A 16062-nucleotide genomic window follows, 5' to 3' on the forward strand; every position below is an offset into this window, starting at 1 on the left:
CAAAGCGTCTGCCGCTTCGTTTTTGCGCCGATCAATATGCTCAACCTGATATCCTTTGAAATGACCCGCCACAATATCTACCTCACGCCTGTAAGCCGCCATGAGTGGATCCTTAGAATCCCAAGTACCAGAAACTTGCTGAGCCACCAGATCAGAATCTCCGAAACAACAAACTCGAGTTAAGTTCATCTCTTTAGCCACACAAAGACCATGAAGTAGAGCTTCATACTCAGCTGCATTGTTAGTACAAGGAAACATCAAACGGAGGACATAGCAAATTTTATCACCTCGAGGGGAAGTAAGGACAACTCCAGCCCCCGAGCCTTCCAACTGCCTTGATCCATCGAAGTGAATAGTCCAATACGTATTATCCGGCTTCTCTTCCGGTGCTTGCAACTCGGTCCAGTCATTGATAAAGTGCACAAGAGCCTGAGACTTGATGGCTGTTCAAGGTACATATTTCAAACCATGCAGACCAAGCTCAATTGCCCACTTTGCAACCCGGCCAGTTGCTTCTCTGTTTTGGATGATATCGCCCAAGGGAGCAGAACTAACCACTGTGATGGGGTGACCTTGAAAATATTGCTTGAGCTTTCGACTGGCCATAAAAACCCCATACACCAACTTCTGCCAATGCGGATAGCGTTGCTTTGATTCGATCAGAACTTCACTGATGTAGTATACCGGCCGTTGAACCGGATACTCCTTCCCAGCCTCTTTACGCTCTACCACAATTGCCACACTGACCGCTCGGGCATTAGCAGCCACATATAATAGTAAAGGCTCATGATCAACTGGGGCTGCAAGAACTGGCGGTTCAACCAACTGCCGTTTTAACTCCTCAAAGGCCGCATTGGCCGCATCACTCCAGACAAAATCATCCGTCTTCTTCAGCATCTGATACAAGGGAATGGCCTTCTCACCCAGACGACTGATAAACCGGCTGAGGGCTGCAATCCGTCCTGCGAGACGCTGAACATCATTGATACATGTCGGTTTAGCCAAGGATGTGATTGCCTTAATTTTTTCCGGATTAGCCTCAATGCCCCTGTTAGACACAAGAAAACCGAGCAGCTTGCCTGCCGAAACACCAAAGACACACTTATCCGGGTTAAGCATCATCTTGTAAACCCGGAGGTTGTCAAACGTTTCCTTGAGATCAGCTATCAATGTCTCCTTTTCCCTGGATTTCACCACGATGTCATCCACATAGGCATGAACATTACGCCCAATCTGCGTGTGATGACAATTTTGCACACAACGCTGATAAGTTGCCTGAGCACTCTTGAGCCTAAAGGGCATAGAAACATAGCAGAAGGCTCCAAAGGGGGTGATGAAAGCTGTCTTCTCCTGGTCCTTAATCGCCCTTTTAATCTGATGGTACCCTGAATAAGCATCCAAAAAACTCAGGCGCTCACAACCCGCCGTAGCATTAATGATCTGATCAATACGCGGGAGAGCAAAAGGATCGGTCGGGCAAGCCTTATTTAAGTCCGTGTAGTCCACACACATACGCCAAGTCCCGTTTTTCTTAAGAACCAGCACCGGATTAGCCAACCATTCAGGATGAAACACTTCAACGATAAACCCAGCAGCCAACAGCCGGGCTACCTCCTCCCCAATTGCCTTGCGTCTCTCTTCATTAAAGCGACGAAGAAATTGCTTGATCGGTTTAAACTTCCGATCAATATTAAGAGTGTGCTCAGCGAGTTCCCTCGGTACACCTGGCATGTCAGAAGGCTTCCATGCAAAGATGTCCCGGTTCTCATGGATGAACTCGATGAGCGTGCTTTCCTATTTCAGATCCAGATTGGTGCTGATGTTGAACTGTTTGGACGAATCGCCAGGTACAAAGTCAACAAGCTTTGTCTCATTCGCCGGTTTGAAATGTAGGGTTGGGTCATGCTCGTGGGCTTCTTCAGAGGGGTCATATCTGCCGGATCAACATTCTCCTTGTAAAACTTTAACTCCCCTGTAGCACAAACCGACTCAGTGTAAGCCGCATCACTCTCTTCGCAATCCAAAGCGATCTTCCGACTTCCATGAACCATGATGGTTCCTTTGTGACCCGACATCTTGAGCTGCAAGTAAATATAACAAGGCCTGGCCATGAATTTTGCATAAGCCGGTTGCCCAAACAGTGCGTGATACGGGCTCTGGATTCTCACCACCTCAAAAGTCAATGTCTCAGACCGGGAATCATGTTCATCCCCAAACACAACTTCCAAGGCAATCTTGCCCACTGGATATGCCGACTTTCCTAGTACCACACCATGGAAAACAGTATTGGACGGTTTAAGATTCTTATCTGTCAACCCAATTCGGCGGAATGTCTCATAATACAGAATATTAATACTGCTTCCTCCATCCATGAGTACTTTGGTGAACTTGTAACCTCCCACCTGAGGTGCCACCACCAGAGCTAGCTGACCCGGATTGTCAACCCGGGGCGGATGATCATCCCTACTCCACACGATAGGTTGTTCCGACCACCGCAGATAGCGTGGAACTGCCGGTTCAACCGCATTGACTGCCCTCTTATGCAGCTTCAGGTCACGCTTGCACAGACTAGTGGTGAATACATGATATTGTCCACCATTCAGCTGCTTTGGGTGACTCTGGTAACCCGACTGCTGCTGGTTCCCTTGACTACTCTGTTGGTTATTACCACCTTGGTTGTTCTGGTTACTATGATTATTCTGAAACCCAGAGCCTGAACCGCCGCCACCATGAAAACCCGGACCTGAACCGCCCGACGGGCCCTGATCATATCGGAAGAGATCAGAATTTTTGAACTCCTTCATGATGTTGCAATCCTTCCAGAGATGTGTTGTAGGGACTTCTTTGGTTCCATGCTTTGGACAGGGCTGATTCAACAAACGTTCCAAATTCATCGTCCCACCACGTTGGGGCGGTTTACCCCTATGACGCTGCACATTAGCATTAGCCACAAAATCTGAATCTGCTTTATGCTTACCATTATTCCCATGGCCTCCCTGGTTGTGCTGTTGTCCCTTCGCACCGCCGTTCCTCTTTCCCTTCTCCGGTTTCTCATTATCAGAATCGGATCCTTGGTATTATCAGAATTGGCATATTTTACCAAGGCTGCCATGAGGGTTCCCAGGTCGTTGCAGTGGCGCTTGAGCCGTCCCAACTTCTCCTTCAGTGACTTAAACCAGCAATTATGTTCCAGCGTGATAATCGCTTGGCCAGCGTTAATCCGGTCGGACGAGTGCAAAGCTTCTGAGACCCGGCGCACCCGATGAGTTGTGGACTCGTTTTCACCCTGAACACAAGCATCCAGATCTATAATGGACATGGACTGTTTGCACGTATCCTTAAAATTGGCTATAAACCAGGCCTTCAACTGATCCCATGACTCGATGGAATTAGCTGGCAGATTTTTCAACCAAGTGCGGGCTGGTCCTTCCAACATCATCGTGAAGTACTTTGCACAAGCTGCTTCATCCACATCCAGCATCTCCATTGCCATCTCATAAGTCTCGACCCACGCCTCAGGCGGCTGATCCGCCGTATAGTTAGGCACCTTGCGTGGTCCCTTGAAATCCTTGGGCAGACACACGTTACAGAGAGCCGGAATGAGGCACGGTACTCCCCAGGAACTGAAAGCAAGCCCGGTGCCTCTGTCAACCGACACTGTTGGCTGAACCGGGGCGGGTTGATAACGATCAAAAGCGACATCCCTTCGTGCCCTGCCATGGTCCACTACCTCCTGAGCATTGCGACGCCGCGCGCTGCTAGACACCTCCAGTTCGTCCATCCGCCTGCTATAACTTGGGCTCGGACGAGGGGTTGAATGGATTCTATCCCGACTATATGAATAAGCCTGTTGCTGCACTATGGCGGTTTGAAAAAGATCTCTCGCCCGCCGTGTCTCAACTGCCTCTATTGAATCTCCTTCCATCAAAATGGCTGCCAAGCGTGAGGCCGCAGCAATCATGTTATCCAGGGGGCTCGAAAAGTGACCCGGTGGTGTAGGCACATACTGTGGCGGGTTAACTGTCCGTCGGGGTAGCTCCGTTGCTCATGGCTGATCCGGGGCGATCCTAGGCGCTTCGGCTCGGTTTGCGGCTGCCGGATTGCTCGGCCCAGCGCCTGGCGTCTGAAAGAGATTTAATCCTTCGTAAACCGGCGGCAGGCACGACCAATACTTCCTTCGTAAGACATTCTTTGACGCGGTCCGATCCAGCATGAGCCGGTAATTCTGTGCTTGTATCTGCTGTGATTGAGCATTCAAAGCGGCCTGTTCCTCAGCCATCCTATTATCCTCAGCCACCAAGTCCGCCTTAGCCTGCGTAATCTGCTCCTTCAGTCTCGCAACTTCCGCATTGTGCTGATCCTGCGTATCCGGGGTGACTGTCGTAGTTAACAAGGTCACCCAAGCGTCCATTAAACCGGAGAGAACCTACGCCGGCCGGCGCGCCGAGGTACCTGTCGCGGCCGCTGATCCGGTAGTCATTGCTGCGGTCGATGAAGATTGCAACACAGGCTGCGTGCTGGCCATGTAAATAGCAACCCGGCTCGGCGCTTCAAGGAGGTCCAGAATACTGCTGTCATCAGAATAACCCTCGAGCATACCGCCATGAATCTGGTACAAGGACTCAGTTTCGCTAGTGGATGACTCGTCGTCGGAATATACCGTCGTCTCGCCCTCAGACACCGGTTCAGATCTGATCCCATGGACACATGCTACGAACGCATGCTTCACGGCGGGCTTAACCCGGGCTGGACTCTCACACTGAGCCGTCTCGATGAGGTCGGTGCAGATGTCCGGCTCAGGGCCTGGTTCGCCGATCTTGCCAATGAAGACATGAATTCCGCCGAAGGGGACCTGGTACCCGTACTCGATTGAGCTGGCTTCGGGGCCCCATCCTTTGTCGTCGATGTAAAGCTTGCCGCGACGACTTTTGGTCATCCGGACGATCACGTACCCCTTAAGTCCTTCAGAGCAGCCCTTCAAGAACTCGACACCATCGTGCGATAGCCCCACGGTGGGCGCCAACTGTCGTGGAATTATCACGTCAGATGTCCTTGTGAAAGGACTTAGTCGTGGAGCCATCGCAATCGGTTAGCTTGAAGGGGTTAAACCGGACAAGGGACACGGGAGTTATACTAGTTCGGCCCCTTCGATGAAGGTAAAAGCCTACGTCTAGTTGTGATGGGATTGATTGGGTTTCGATGATCAGGGAGCGAAATACGCTTGCCTGAGTCTCGAGTTGTTGTCTGTTGTTCCTAAACCGCCGCCGGGTCGCCCCTTTATATACACAGGTTGACACCCGGCCGGTTTACAGAGCCCCGAAGCCGACTCATACAAAGTGTCCGGCTCGGTCTCTCCTTTCCTAACTTATACTACAAGTTTACATAGTCATGGCGGTTTACCACTATGGGCCCTAATCCGCCTTTGGGCTTCGGGCTTCTATGCTTCTTTTAGTAAAGCGCCATCTTCCGGATCTTCATGGGCTTCAACATAGTCAAGGGTGAACCGGACCCTGCTGGCCGGTTTATACTCAGTAGCTATATCCTCCACAGATGACAAAGGGAATAACGTATGTTGACATTGTGGTTCGACCGATAAAGATCTTCGTAGAATATGTGGGAACCAATATGAGCATCCAGGTTCCACTATTGGTTATTGACCGGAGAGGTGTCTCGGTCATGTCTACATAGTTCTCAAACCCATAGGGTCCGCACGCTTAACGTTCGATGACGATATGTATTATATTAGTTATGTGTTTTGGTGACCGAAGGCTGTTCAGAGTCTTGGATGAGATCACGGATATGACGAGGAGTCTTGAAATGGCCGAGAGGTAAAGATTGATATATTTAAAGGTTATATACGGACACCAGAATGGTTCCGGAAAGATTCGGGAATTTTTCGGAGTATCGGGAGGTTACCGGAACCCCTCGGAAAGTTAAATGGGCCTCATGGGCCATAGTGGAGAGGAGGACGCAGGCCACAAGAGGTGGCGCCCCCCCCCCCCCATGGTAATTCGAATTGGACAAGGGGTGGGGGGCGCGACCCTCCTTTCCCCTCTTGGTTGGAAGGAAGGGGGGAGCCGACTAGGACTGGGAGTCCTAGTGAGACTCCTCCCACTTGGCGCGCCCCTAGGGCCGTCCGGTCTCCCCTCTCCTCCTTTATATACGGGGGCAGGGGGCACCCCAAAGCACAAAAGTTGTTTCTAAGCCGTGTGCGGTGCCCCCCTCCACCGTTTACTCCTCCAATCATATTATTGTAGTGCTTAGGCGAAGCCCTGCGCGGATCACTTCACCAACACCGTCATCACACCATCGTGTTGACGGAACTTATCGACTCCTTCGTGCCTCTACTGGATCAAGAGTTCGAGGGACGTCATCGAGTTGAACGTGTGTAGAACTCGGAGGTGTCGTACGTTCGGTACTTGATTGGTTGATTCAAGAAGACGTTCGACTACATCAACCGCGTTAAGTTAACGCTTCCGCTTTCGGTCTACAAGGGTACGTGGACACACTCTCCCCCTCTCATTGCTATGCATCTCCTAGAAAGATCTTGCGTGAGCGTAGGAATTTTTTGAAATTGCATGCTATGTTTCCCAACAATATAGAACACTCATCCTCCTCTGTCTCAGGATGTGAGGGTGCAAGATCCGCACAAAATCTATCAAGTACCCCAACCCCTAAAGCATCTATATCTGAATCGTTCATAGGTTTTACAATCGCTAAGTTTCAAATCATTTCTAAGGCTCGCTCCGCTTCAAGATCAAGGATATCATTGACAAATTTAGAAATTTCATTACCATTACTACCTAATGAAACTCCCAACTGATTTGCATTATGTATAATCTCATCATCAGAAAAATGCAAAATAGAATTGGAAGTATTGACTGACATACATGTAGTGACCTCAATGTCACGAAGCTTGGCCGCCCGCATGGCACACCATAGCTGCATGTCATCAACATCCGTCTGGTCCTGGAGACGACAGCTCATTCGTCGACCTTCAGACACGGGATCCGGGATCCTTCCGAAAGCGATGATCTCGTCCCGCGTGGTCCTGTTCGGGGTAAGGCCTCTTGCCCGACCCCCAAGTGGGCTCAACTGAGCTAAACCAGCTGGGCTAAGGCCATCTGCCATCGGCCCTACCGGCGAAGCCCCACCATCCACCACTGGCACGGGGCCCGAAGCGCCCAGCAGCGTCGACCGAGGACTGCAGACAGGGGAAGCAAGCGGGTTTAGAGCCTCCTGCTCTACTGGCCCGCCCCCCACTGCATCTGCCGTCCCTCGCAAGGGCGCCTTGGGAGAGGCAGAAGCGGGGGCCACCTGCCTGCGCCCCCAGACCCGACGCCCGCCCTGGCGCGCAGAACACCACTAGCAGCGCTGGATTCGCCTTGCTCCTCCTCTGCTATGAAGCGCTGCTCCGAACATGACCAGTGGGGGAACCGGGTGCCACTTGCCCACATGACTCCCCAACCCGATGCCAAGCTTGGCTGCCTAACCGAGCACTGCCGCGGGTACCACTGAACTAGGTGCACACTCCACCAAGGTCACCTCCGTAGCAAGCACATCCAAGCGACCACTAACTAAGGCGTCATGCCCAGCAGAATCAAGAGGAGGTAGCGAGTGCTCGAACAGATCATCTTGGTCCACCCGATCACTCCACAGTTGAGGAGGTGCAGAAGCAGGCTCAAACGCACCAAATCTCGGCGAGTTCATAGGCGTAGAAGTAGGTGGTGGCGCCCCCTTCCCTGGCGCCACTGAGGCGTGTTTCGTGCCCGGGGTGTTAGACTTATCTCGTCCACTGTCATCGTCTTGTTGCTCCTTGTTGCCTAAGTCGTCATCCTTATCTGTCATATCCACATGATCCCCAGCCATGGCCTCCGTGAACAGATCGGGATCCTCCAGCTCAATGTCCAGGTTATAGAGCATCCCCGCATGCGTCCACCTGACCACATCCGGTATATACTCAATGTCCACAACACTCACAAGCAGCCGTGCCACCCCATTAGCTCGAGTAAACTGCATATCCACACATTCCGTTTTCCCAACGAGTGTCCCAAGGCTGTCTGCAACCCGAAAATCATGCAGAGGCTTAGGCGGCAGCCTCGAAAAGCGCAACCGAACATGAGGTAAAGGCTTACCCTTTGGTTCAGCCTGTTTCCATTCATCAAACTCCATAATACACTCTGTACCGGGAACCCTGCACATACCAAAACTCAGGAGCTTCTTCAGGTCCTCCGTTGATGGAAAATCCACCTTATACATGTTAGCCTCTATCCTGATAAGCTCCCAATGAAAGTTCCCTGGAGCAAGCTCATTCAACCGCTGCAAAATCAGCCTCTGACAATACACCTTTTGTCACTTTGATGGTCCCCGTGGTCGAAATCTGCGGCGTGTCCAGGACCACAACCGCACAGGGGGACTCAAAGAACATCAGCTTCGGAGCAACACACTCTGTAAATCGTGACTCCAGGCATCGGCTCACGCAGCAACGGACACTCTCCCGAAGCGTGCACCGGCTTGAGGCAAGTATGGCATAGCTCCGTGTTACATTCCGCAATGAAGCGATCATGTTCACCACATCTATAACAAAGCATTTTTTCTTTCTTTCTCGCTCACTTGGCTGCTCTATCAGACTCAGATTTTTCATTTGCTCTGGCAGAATTCATGGTTGTTTCAGTCACCGGCTCCGTCGGTGCAGTCTGAACAATAGCCGCTGCCGTGTCCTGACCCAACACACCTGACGGCTGCACAACATCGGCTGGCTCCGAAGAATCCATTGGCTCAATGGAGTCCGTAACCGTGGCCACCGACGGGGGAGGCTGTCGCTGACGGTGGGGAGGTCGATGATTACCCCCCCCCCCCGTCGTCCACGGAAGCCACGATAACCTATGTCCTGCCGGTAATCCGGGCCTGACGCACCCTCAACGAAATCGCCCGGAGGACCGTAAAACAGACGATTCACAGACCCATCACTCTGCCAAGCGTATCCTCGACCACCGCCTGCCGACGATGAACCCCAGTGTTGGCCATCACAATAGGCGTGATATCCGTCATCGCCCCACTGTCCACGAGGAGGCCCATGGCCGCCGTGCGCGTGCTCCCCTCCTCGGTTCGCAACAGCTTGAGCTATGGAAAATCGAATGTGGAGTTTTGATATGCCCTTTGACAGCACACCCAATACCCGCAGCTTAGGTGCTCAAATTACCCGGACGGTCGTCGACTCATAGTCTGGACTGAGTGGCAGCAACTTCTCAATGCAAGGGGGTGTTCTCAATGACCAGCTCATGGAAAAGGGAAGGCCCCTTTGTGTAAGGAGCAGAGAAGCCAATGCTCCAGAGAGTTGGGGGCTGATGCGGAGGTGAGCGATGGCAACATTATCTTCCAGCAAAAGGCTTTCCAATGAAAGGCAGCCACAGGGCGGAAGTGCTTTTCTGCTCCTGAGCTCAAATGAGCTCGATGAACACTAAAATCGAAAAAAATTCAAAAAATTCCAATTTTTTTGGGAGAAACATTGACAAAAGTTCTAAGAGTGCAAAAAATCGTCATGAAATCACATTCCTGTAAGCCATGGCGAAAAAACAAAAAACAAATTCAATGATCCAAAATACTTTTGAAAGTAGCATTTTCAGAGTACTGAATTTCTTTTGTCACGCCTTATAGGAATGTGATTTCATGACAAATTTTTGCAAGCACTTAAAACTTTTGTCATTGTTTCTCCCAATTTTACGAGAAATTTCCAATCTATTCATCTTCAATCATGGCAATACAACGAACACCAGAAATAATAAAAATTACATCTAGCTCCGTAGACTTTACTGTTCACTCGAGCTCATGAGCTCGGGTGCAGAAACTCTGCGTCCGCCACAGGGTTCATTTCAATTTCGCAATCTTTAAGTAGTAATTTTTATGGGCGGATCACCTTATTAACGATCATCACAGACGATGGACCACGCATCTCGCTAGAGTTGCTCTCTTTTATGCCTTTGGCCGGGTGATAAAACCCGGGCGAAACGCCAAAACACGTGTGAGGCTGGCGGAAGCAACAAAAGCTAGGTAGAGCCATATGCCAGCCCAGGGCCGCGCACTTGGGATTCCACGGCCGAGCATCGTCGTATCTCGTATGCGAAACAAGACTGCACGGTGCTCAGGCGCACCATCAGCTGGCGTTAAACTTCCCTCGATGGCTCTTTCCTGCTTTTGGTAGCGCAGACACAAAAGTGTAACTCTTCTCCATTCTCTCGCCTTTCCACCTCGCCCCCCACTCCCCCCTCCCCCCAGGAATCCTCCCCACTTTTCTGTTCCGTCGCCTCGACAGATCTCTCGAGGCCTGCCCCTCTCCCCAATCCGAAGCGGCGGCGAGCTCGCGTCGTGTGAGATCCACCGCCTGAGTAGGGTATGTCACGACCGCCCTTTTATCTCATTTCGAATCCGCAGTAGCATTTACCCGGGGGGCTGTTCGGGCTGCCGTAGAAATGGAAAGACGGGATTTCTGGGCGCCTTTCCCTGACCGCGCTCCGGGTCCTGGCCCTGGATTCTTGCGTCTTCGATGCCTCTGTGAGGTTAGGGGTTGGGTGATTTAGGAGTCTTCCTAGGGGTTAGGGGTTTGGCTCTACGGAAGGGGTGAATAGTTTTTCTCTTTCTTTTTTGGGGTGCTGGTTTGGGGAATTGTTGTTGTGTGTTGTGGGCGCCTCAACTTCAGCCTTTGTAATATATAGGGTTTCTTGTTGCGCAATAACTGTAGATGAGGAAATTTCAGTGGCCTCTCATTTCGGGGAGTTTCTTGGCACACTGTCAAGGAAATTAGGCTAATCTGGGGTTTTGATTCGAGTTCTCCACTTGTTGGAGAGCCCCAACTCCATCTCAAAAGCGGCAACTATCTCAACTACTCTGCGATGTGCAACATCATCTGTCTTCAGATTCCATGACTATGTCCTCAATTGATGTCCCCTGTTGCTTAAATAGGTTGTTGTCACTCCATAGTTAATTTGCGTAGCCTTTTACAGTATGTATTCAAATGGTTCGTCCCCTGTATTATTGCATATTTCCTTACTGTTAAACATATGGTCTGCTGATAAAACAGCATTAACCTTGAATTCTCTTTTTTGCTATGTTTCCAGGTTTTCATAGTTTCAACAATTCTACCAGAATGATGTTCTAGGATGGTTATAGAAGTGAAGCTTTGTAAATGTAGATTCTGAAGCTCTGCCATTGCTACGTATACACACCTAAATCATGGCACCACGCAACAGAACTTCATCTAGAAGGCCTCTCTGGGTCATCGTCTTGATTGCTTTTGTCTGTGCGATAGTCACCGGAGCTTATCTTTATAAACCCCAACATTACACGGGTTGCTACTTGTCCAATTCCTGTGGTTCCCAGCCTGCTCTAGAACCTGTGAGAGTATACACTGATGATGAGATAGCTGCTCGTGCTGTAATGAGAGACCTTGTTCTGTCACAGCCTGTTCAGTCAAAGAATCCGAAGATTGCTTTCATGTTCTTGACACCCAGTTCATTGCCTTTTGAGAAGCTTTGGGAGAAGTTCTTCATGGTATGATTTTTGGCACTATTTGCAAAATTAAAATAAATATATCTCTGTCTAGTCTTAACTGGAAATTTGTACACCTCAGTGGTTGAACTTGCATAATGTGATACTAGTACTAATGTCTTCTCCTATTTGGAAGAAATGGATTATTAATTATCATGCCTATCTTCTGATAAAACTTCAAATTAATAGACCTACCCCATGAAAAGAACTGAATGCGCTCTCTTGCTCAGTTGCACGTGCATGGATATCAAATACTGAACCCAGCTCCTTGGATGTAATATTTTAGGGACATGAAGACCGATACACAATATATGTACATGCTTCAAGAGAAAAGACAGTTCATGCAAGCCCAATATTCGCTGGCAGGGATATTCGGAGTGAAAAGGTAAATTCCTAAAATAGATTTAGAGATCGCCTCTTTTCACTCTTTGTATTTGATTTACAGATCTTGTTTCATATTGTTTGAACTAATCTACACAGGAAAGGTTTTCTCAGATTCTATGCAATACATTCATCCCCAATCTATTTTCATGGAATGCTGTAGGTTGTAGTCAAGACTCAGAGTCTGTTAATGCTCTTGAACCAGTATGGTTTGTGGGTACTATCATACCTTGTAAAGTCGCCTGCTGCCTGATAAGCATAGTGGATTTAAGTCTGTTTCACAGTTTAACATTTTAGTTGTTTGAAAGTGTAATTGTTCAATTTGCCTGTAGGTTGTATGGGGTACGGTTACTATGATTGATGCAGAGAGGAGGCTCTTGGCAAATGCACTGCAAGATGCCGATAACCAGCATTTTGTCTTGCTCTCTGAGAGGTTAGTCATTTCCTTTGTTCTCATCTAATTTTAAATTGAATATCCTTATCCTAATGCTTTGTTTGTTATTGCAGTTGTGTACCACTGCATAACTTCGATTATGTATATAGTTATCTCATGGAAACAAACATCAGCTTTGTTGACTCGTAAGTGAGGGTTCTGAAGGTTACCTTACAGATGATTCTTTATAGATGCAAGTTTTTTTTTTAATATTTTAAGCTGAACATATGCCTGATTGAGGACCTGCTGGTTCACTCTTATTCATTATTGTTACACGCATCATGGCCTCACCATTGACATGCCAATTATTGTTCAGTTTCGATGATCCTGGTCCACATGGAGCAGGTAGATACTCTGAGCATATGTTACCTGAAATCGTCAAGAGGGATTGGAGAAAGGGTGCACAGGTGATAATTTCTATGCTTGATTTCCCTGGAAAGTGGAATCCTTGTCTCCTTTACCAAATTCAAGTTATTCAATCGCATAAAACTGGATTATCAGAAACCTCGTAAAAATTACAAGAATAATTTAACAGCCCTTCTTATTTACTCCCTCCGTCCTAAAAAGGATGTCTGAGATTTGTCTAAATTTAGATGTATCTAGTCACTATTTAGTGTACAGATACATTTAAATTTAGAAAAATCTCAGACATCCTTTTTGGGACGGAGGGAGTATATCATATGGTTGCTAAATGTTGCATCACATTTTTCTTCTACACTTTCAGAACTTCAGTAGTCATCTGTATTCTAATTTAAACAATTGCCATGTTTTCCTATAGCCTAACATCCCACGTTCTGGCATGTTCTCCTCTTGCAGTGGTTCACGGTGAAACGGCAGCATGCAGTTCTTATACTTGTTGACACTCTTTACTATGGAAAGTTCAAACGTTACTGTAAGGTAAATATCAGCTAACTTCGAAGAAAACTAAAGCAAAATATCATGCTGTGCTTTTTCCTTGAGAATTATATTGCCATAATGTCCCCCCTAGATGTTTGTATAAGACTTAAGGTATTTGACCTTTGTATGATATGCAACATTTTATACGTTGGTAATAGTACATATGAAAAAAATAGGTAAATCTCCATGCTATCGGATAGCAGTTGTTTCAGCTAGTCTTGTTCGGCCTTCGTGATTCAGTTATCAAATAATAATACAAGGCCCACTTTGTTTTTTCATGGTCATTAATTTCAAATGGTCTTTAGGTCACCAGGGAGCCAAGCCCCTGGTCCCTTGGCTCCATTAGCAAATGAAACCTGGGTGCAGAGTTTTGTCCATACTGGACTACTGTAGTTCCTTTGAAACACATAAACAGACAGCTACTGAAACAAGTATGAAACTGGGGATTATGATTCATTGCCCATGATACCTATTACTGTTAACTTAGCTATTCGTATCTGGATTATCTGTGTATGTACAATATTCAGCATTGGGGTCTAGTACTGTGAAGTGGAAAACACAGAGGGGCCAAGTCAATACTATGTTGCTATATAACTGTTTTAAGTTAGTACTATCTTCTAATCAGTTGCCAGTTTGCCATGACCTACAAGGTCGTTTGATTTCTTTTTCTGTATGTGGAAATCAGATTGTTGTTCTTCCTGATTTGTATGTCGCCACTGATCTTGTGATAATTGCACTTTGTAGCCTGGAAATGAATATCATAACTGCTATTCTGATGAGCACTATCTGCCAACCTTATTTAATGTAAGCACTCAGAAGCTCCTAACCAGTTTCTTTTTCTTTTTGTACTTTAGCCAGCAGTAATATCATACTGCTATTGTGCCTGCAGATGGTTGATCCAACCGGAATCGCGAATTGGTCAGTGACACGTGTTGATTGGTCTGAAGGAAAATGGCATCCTAAAGTTTATAGGGCTGTTGACACAAGCTTTGAACTGCTTAAAAGTATAGCGGTGAGTTATACTCGCACATAAAAAAAAATGAAAACAGAAGGAGGGGAACTGTGGTGTTATTTTATTTAGTTACTTTGTGCAAAATGCATAGTTTTGGAATTTGTCTAACTAAACATGAAATGTTTGCAGTCCATTGACGAGAGCGTTCATGTGACCAGCAATGCAAAGGTATATAGCTATTATTTTGATTATTCCCCTTAATGAACAATTCTACTGAAACCACAAAGTGCCAATTCGCTGCTTATACATTTTCTGCAACCACATGTCTGTGAATCATCATTGTCAACATCATCCCCTTCTCTGTGGAGAATCTCACTATTCATCATGTTCTTGCAGCACGAAATGCAGCGAAGACCATGCATGTGGAACGGCATGAAGAGGCCCTGCTACCTATTTGCACGGAAATTCTATCCCGAGGCGCTCGACACTCTGATGAACATTTTCTCAAATTTCACCGTCATATGAGGACAGATGCCTCAAGGATTCTTTCTTCACACCGATTGTTGCCGCCGTGGCGCTGCAGTCCAGGCGCTGTTGTGTTGTAGTTGGTGTCAGAATACACTGCTTGTTCAGCAGAGGTTTGCACGTTTTCAGATGGCATCTGACCTGGCCTGCTGATCTCTGAAGCAAAATCTCTCAATGGTTAGGCTATTTTAGGAGCCCTTTTAATGGCAATTTTTGCTGGTGTAGAACAGTGGCAACTGCAAAACGAAATGAACCAGTTCGTCTGACTGAGAAGTGCTCTGTTCTTTTATGAAATTGATGCCTGATCTAGTATGTGCCTGAAATGAGCCAACAAAATTTTGGGGCACCTGAAATGAGCCAGCTCGTCTGACTGAGATGCTAAAGCAGACGGACGTCTTTTATTTTGCGTAGTAGTCTGAATCTTTTGCACTATATGAATGAACTATAATAGAACGACCGATAGTTTGTATCATCTATATGAACATGTTTGTAGAATCGACAGGGAATCAATTAATTATTAGTCGAGTGAGACAATATTACAGTTATTTGTGCTAGATAAGCATATTTTAATTACATGTTGGATTTTTTTTTAGATTTGTATGAGCAAACTTATAAAATTGACTGAGAATTAGTTTCTTAAATCTGGCCAAGTTCACAAAAATAATATTAACATACCAAATCAATAGATTCACATTGAATATGTATTCATAGCATATTTATCTTGTAATAGCAAGTGTTGATTTTGTTTCTCAAAGCACAAATTGCTGATGGATCTTTGGGTGGTATAGCCCTCTAAGGGTAGTAGGTAGCTACGTACTCCCCTTCGAGCTGTTTAATATGGCTATGCTTGCTAGGCAGGCATGGCGCCTCTTGCAAAACCCGGAATCCCTAAGTGCTAGAATCCTCAAGAGCATATACTACCCCGGAACTTCTATACTTGAAGCAGAGCTTGGAAGCCATCCTAGTCAAATTTGGCGGGCAATGATAGAGGGGCGGGATACCCTTAAACTTGGGTTGATCAAGAGGATAGGCAATGGACAAGAAACACGAATTTGGGAAGTTCAGTGGCTACCACGAGGCGAGATGTTGAGGCCACTCGGATCCAGGGTGCAAAATCCTCCAACTCTAGTTTCTGAGCTTATTGATGCAACTTCAGCAAGGTGGAACAAACAAAAGGTAACCGAAGTGTTTATGCTAATGGATGCGAACTTAATCATGGGAATTCCATTGTGCACCAGAAACATACAGGACTTTTGGAGTTGGTTTTTCGAGAAGAAGGGCAACTTTATGGTGCGATTAGCCTATAACATGTTAGTCGCAATCAGGCAGC

At 47.3% G+C, this 16062-nt stretch overlaps 1 protein-coding gene across 1 annotated transcript; it reads left to right on the forward strand.

Moving 5' to 3' along the window:
* Nucleotides 1-10132: 10132 nt before the first annotated feature.
* On the forward strand, nucleotides 10133-15055 carry LOC119336764 (glycosyltransferase BC10-like). Its single transcript, XM_037608843.1, has 11 exons — nucleotides 10133-10390; nucleotides 11115-11547; nucleotides 11831-11929; nucleotides 12258-12358; nucleotides 12433-12504; nucleotides 12675-12765; nucleotides 13175-13255; nucleotides 14000-14059; nucleotides 14145-14267; nucleotides 14397-14435; nucleotides 14604-15055. Exons 2-11 carry the CDS (start codon nucleotides 11230-11232, stop codon nucleotides 14730-14732), a joined length of 1113 nt encoding a protein of 370 aa, XP_037464740.1. The 5' UTR covers nucleotides 10133-10390; nucleotides 11115-11229; the 3' UTR covers nucleotides 14733-15055.
* Nucleotides 15056-16062: the final 1007 nt, after the last annotated feature.

Source organism: Triticum dicoccoides, chromosome 7B (genome assembly GCF_002162155.2).
Source record: "Triticum dicoccoides isolate Atlit2015 ecotype Zavitan chromosome 7B, WEW_v2.0, whole genome shotgun sequence".
NCBI lineage: Eukaryota > Viridiplantae > Streptophyta > Magnoliopsida > Poales > Poaceae > Triticum > Triticum dicoccoides.

Excerpts from the sequence above, each read along its gene's own strand:
- LOC119336764 (XM_037608843.1), top strand. The coding sequence starts at position 11,230 with ATGGCACCACGCAACAGAACTTCATCTAGAAGGCCTCTCTGGGTCATC. Across the intron at positions 12,359-12,432 it reads TTTGTCTTGCTCTCTGAGAG|TTGTGTACCACTGCATAACT; the intron begins GTTAGTCATTTC and ends TTGTTATTGCAG. Across the intron at positions 12,505-12,674 it reads AACATCAGCTTTGTTGACTC|TTTCGATGATCCTGGTCCAC; the intron begins GTAAGTGAGGGT and ends ATTATTGTTCAG.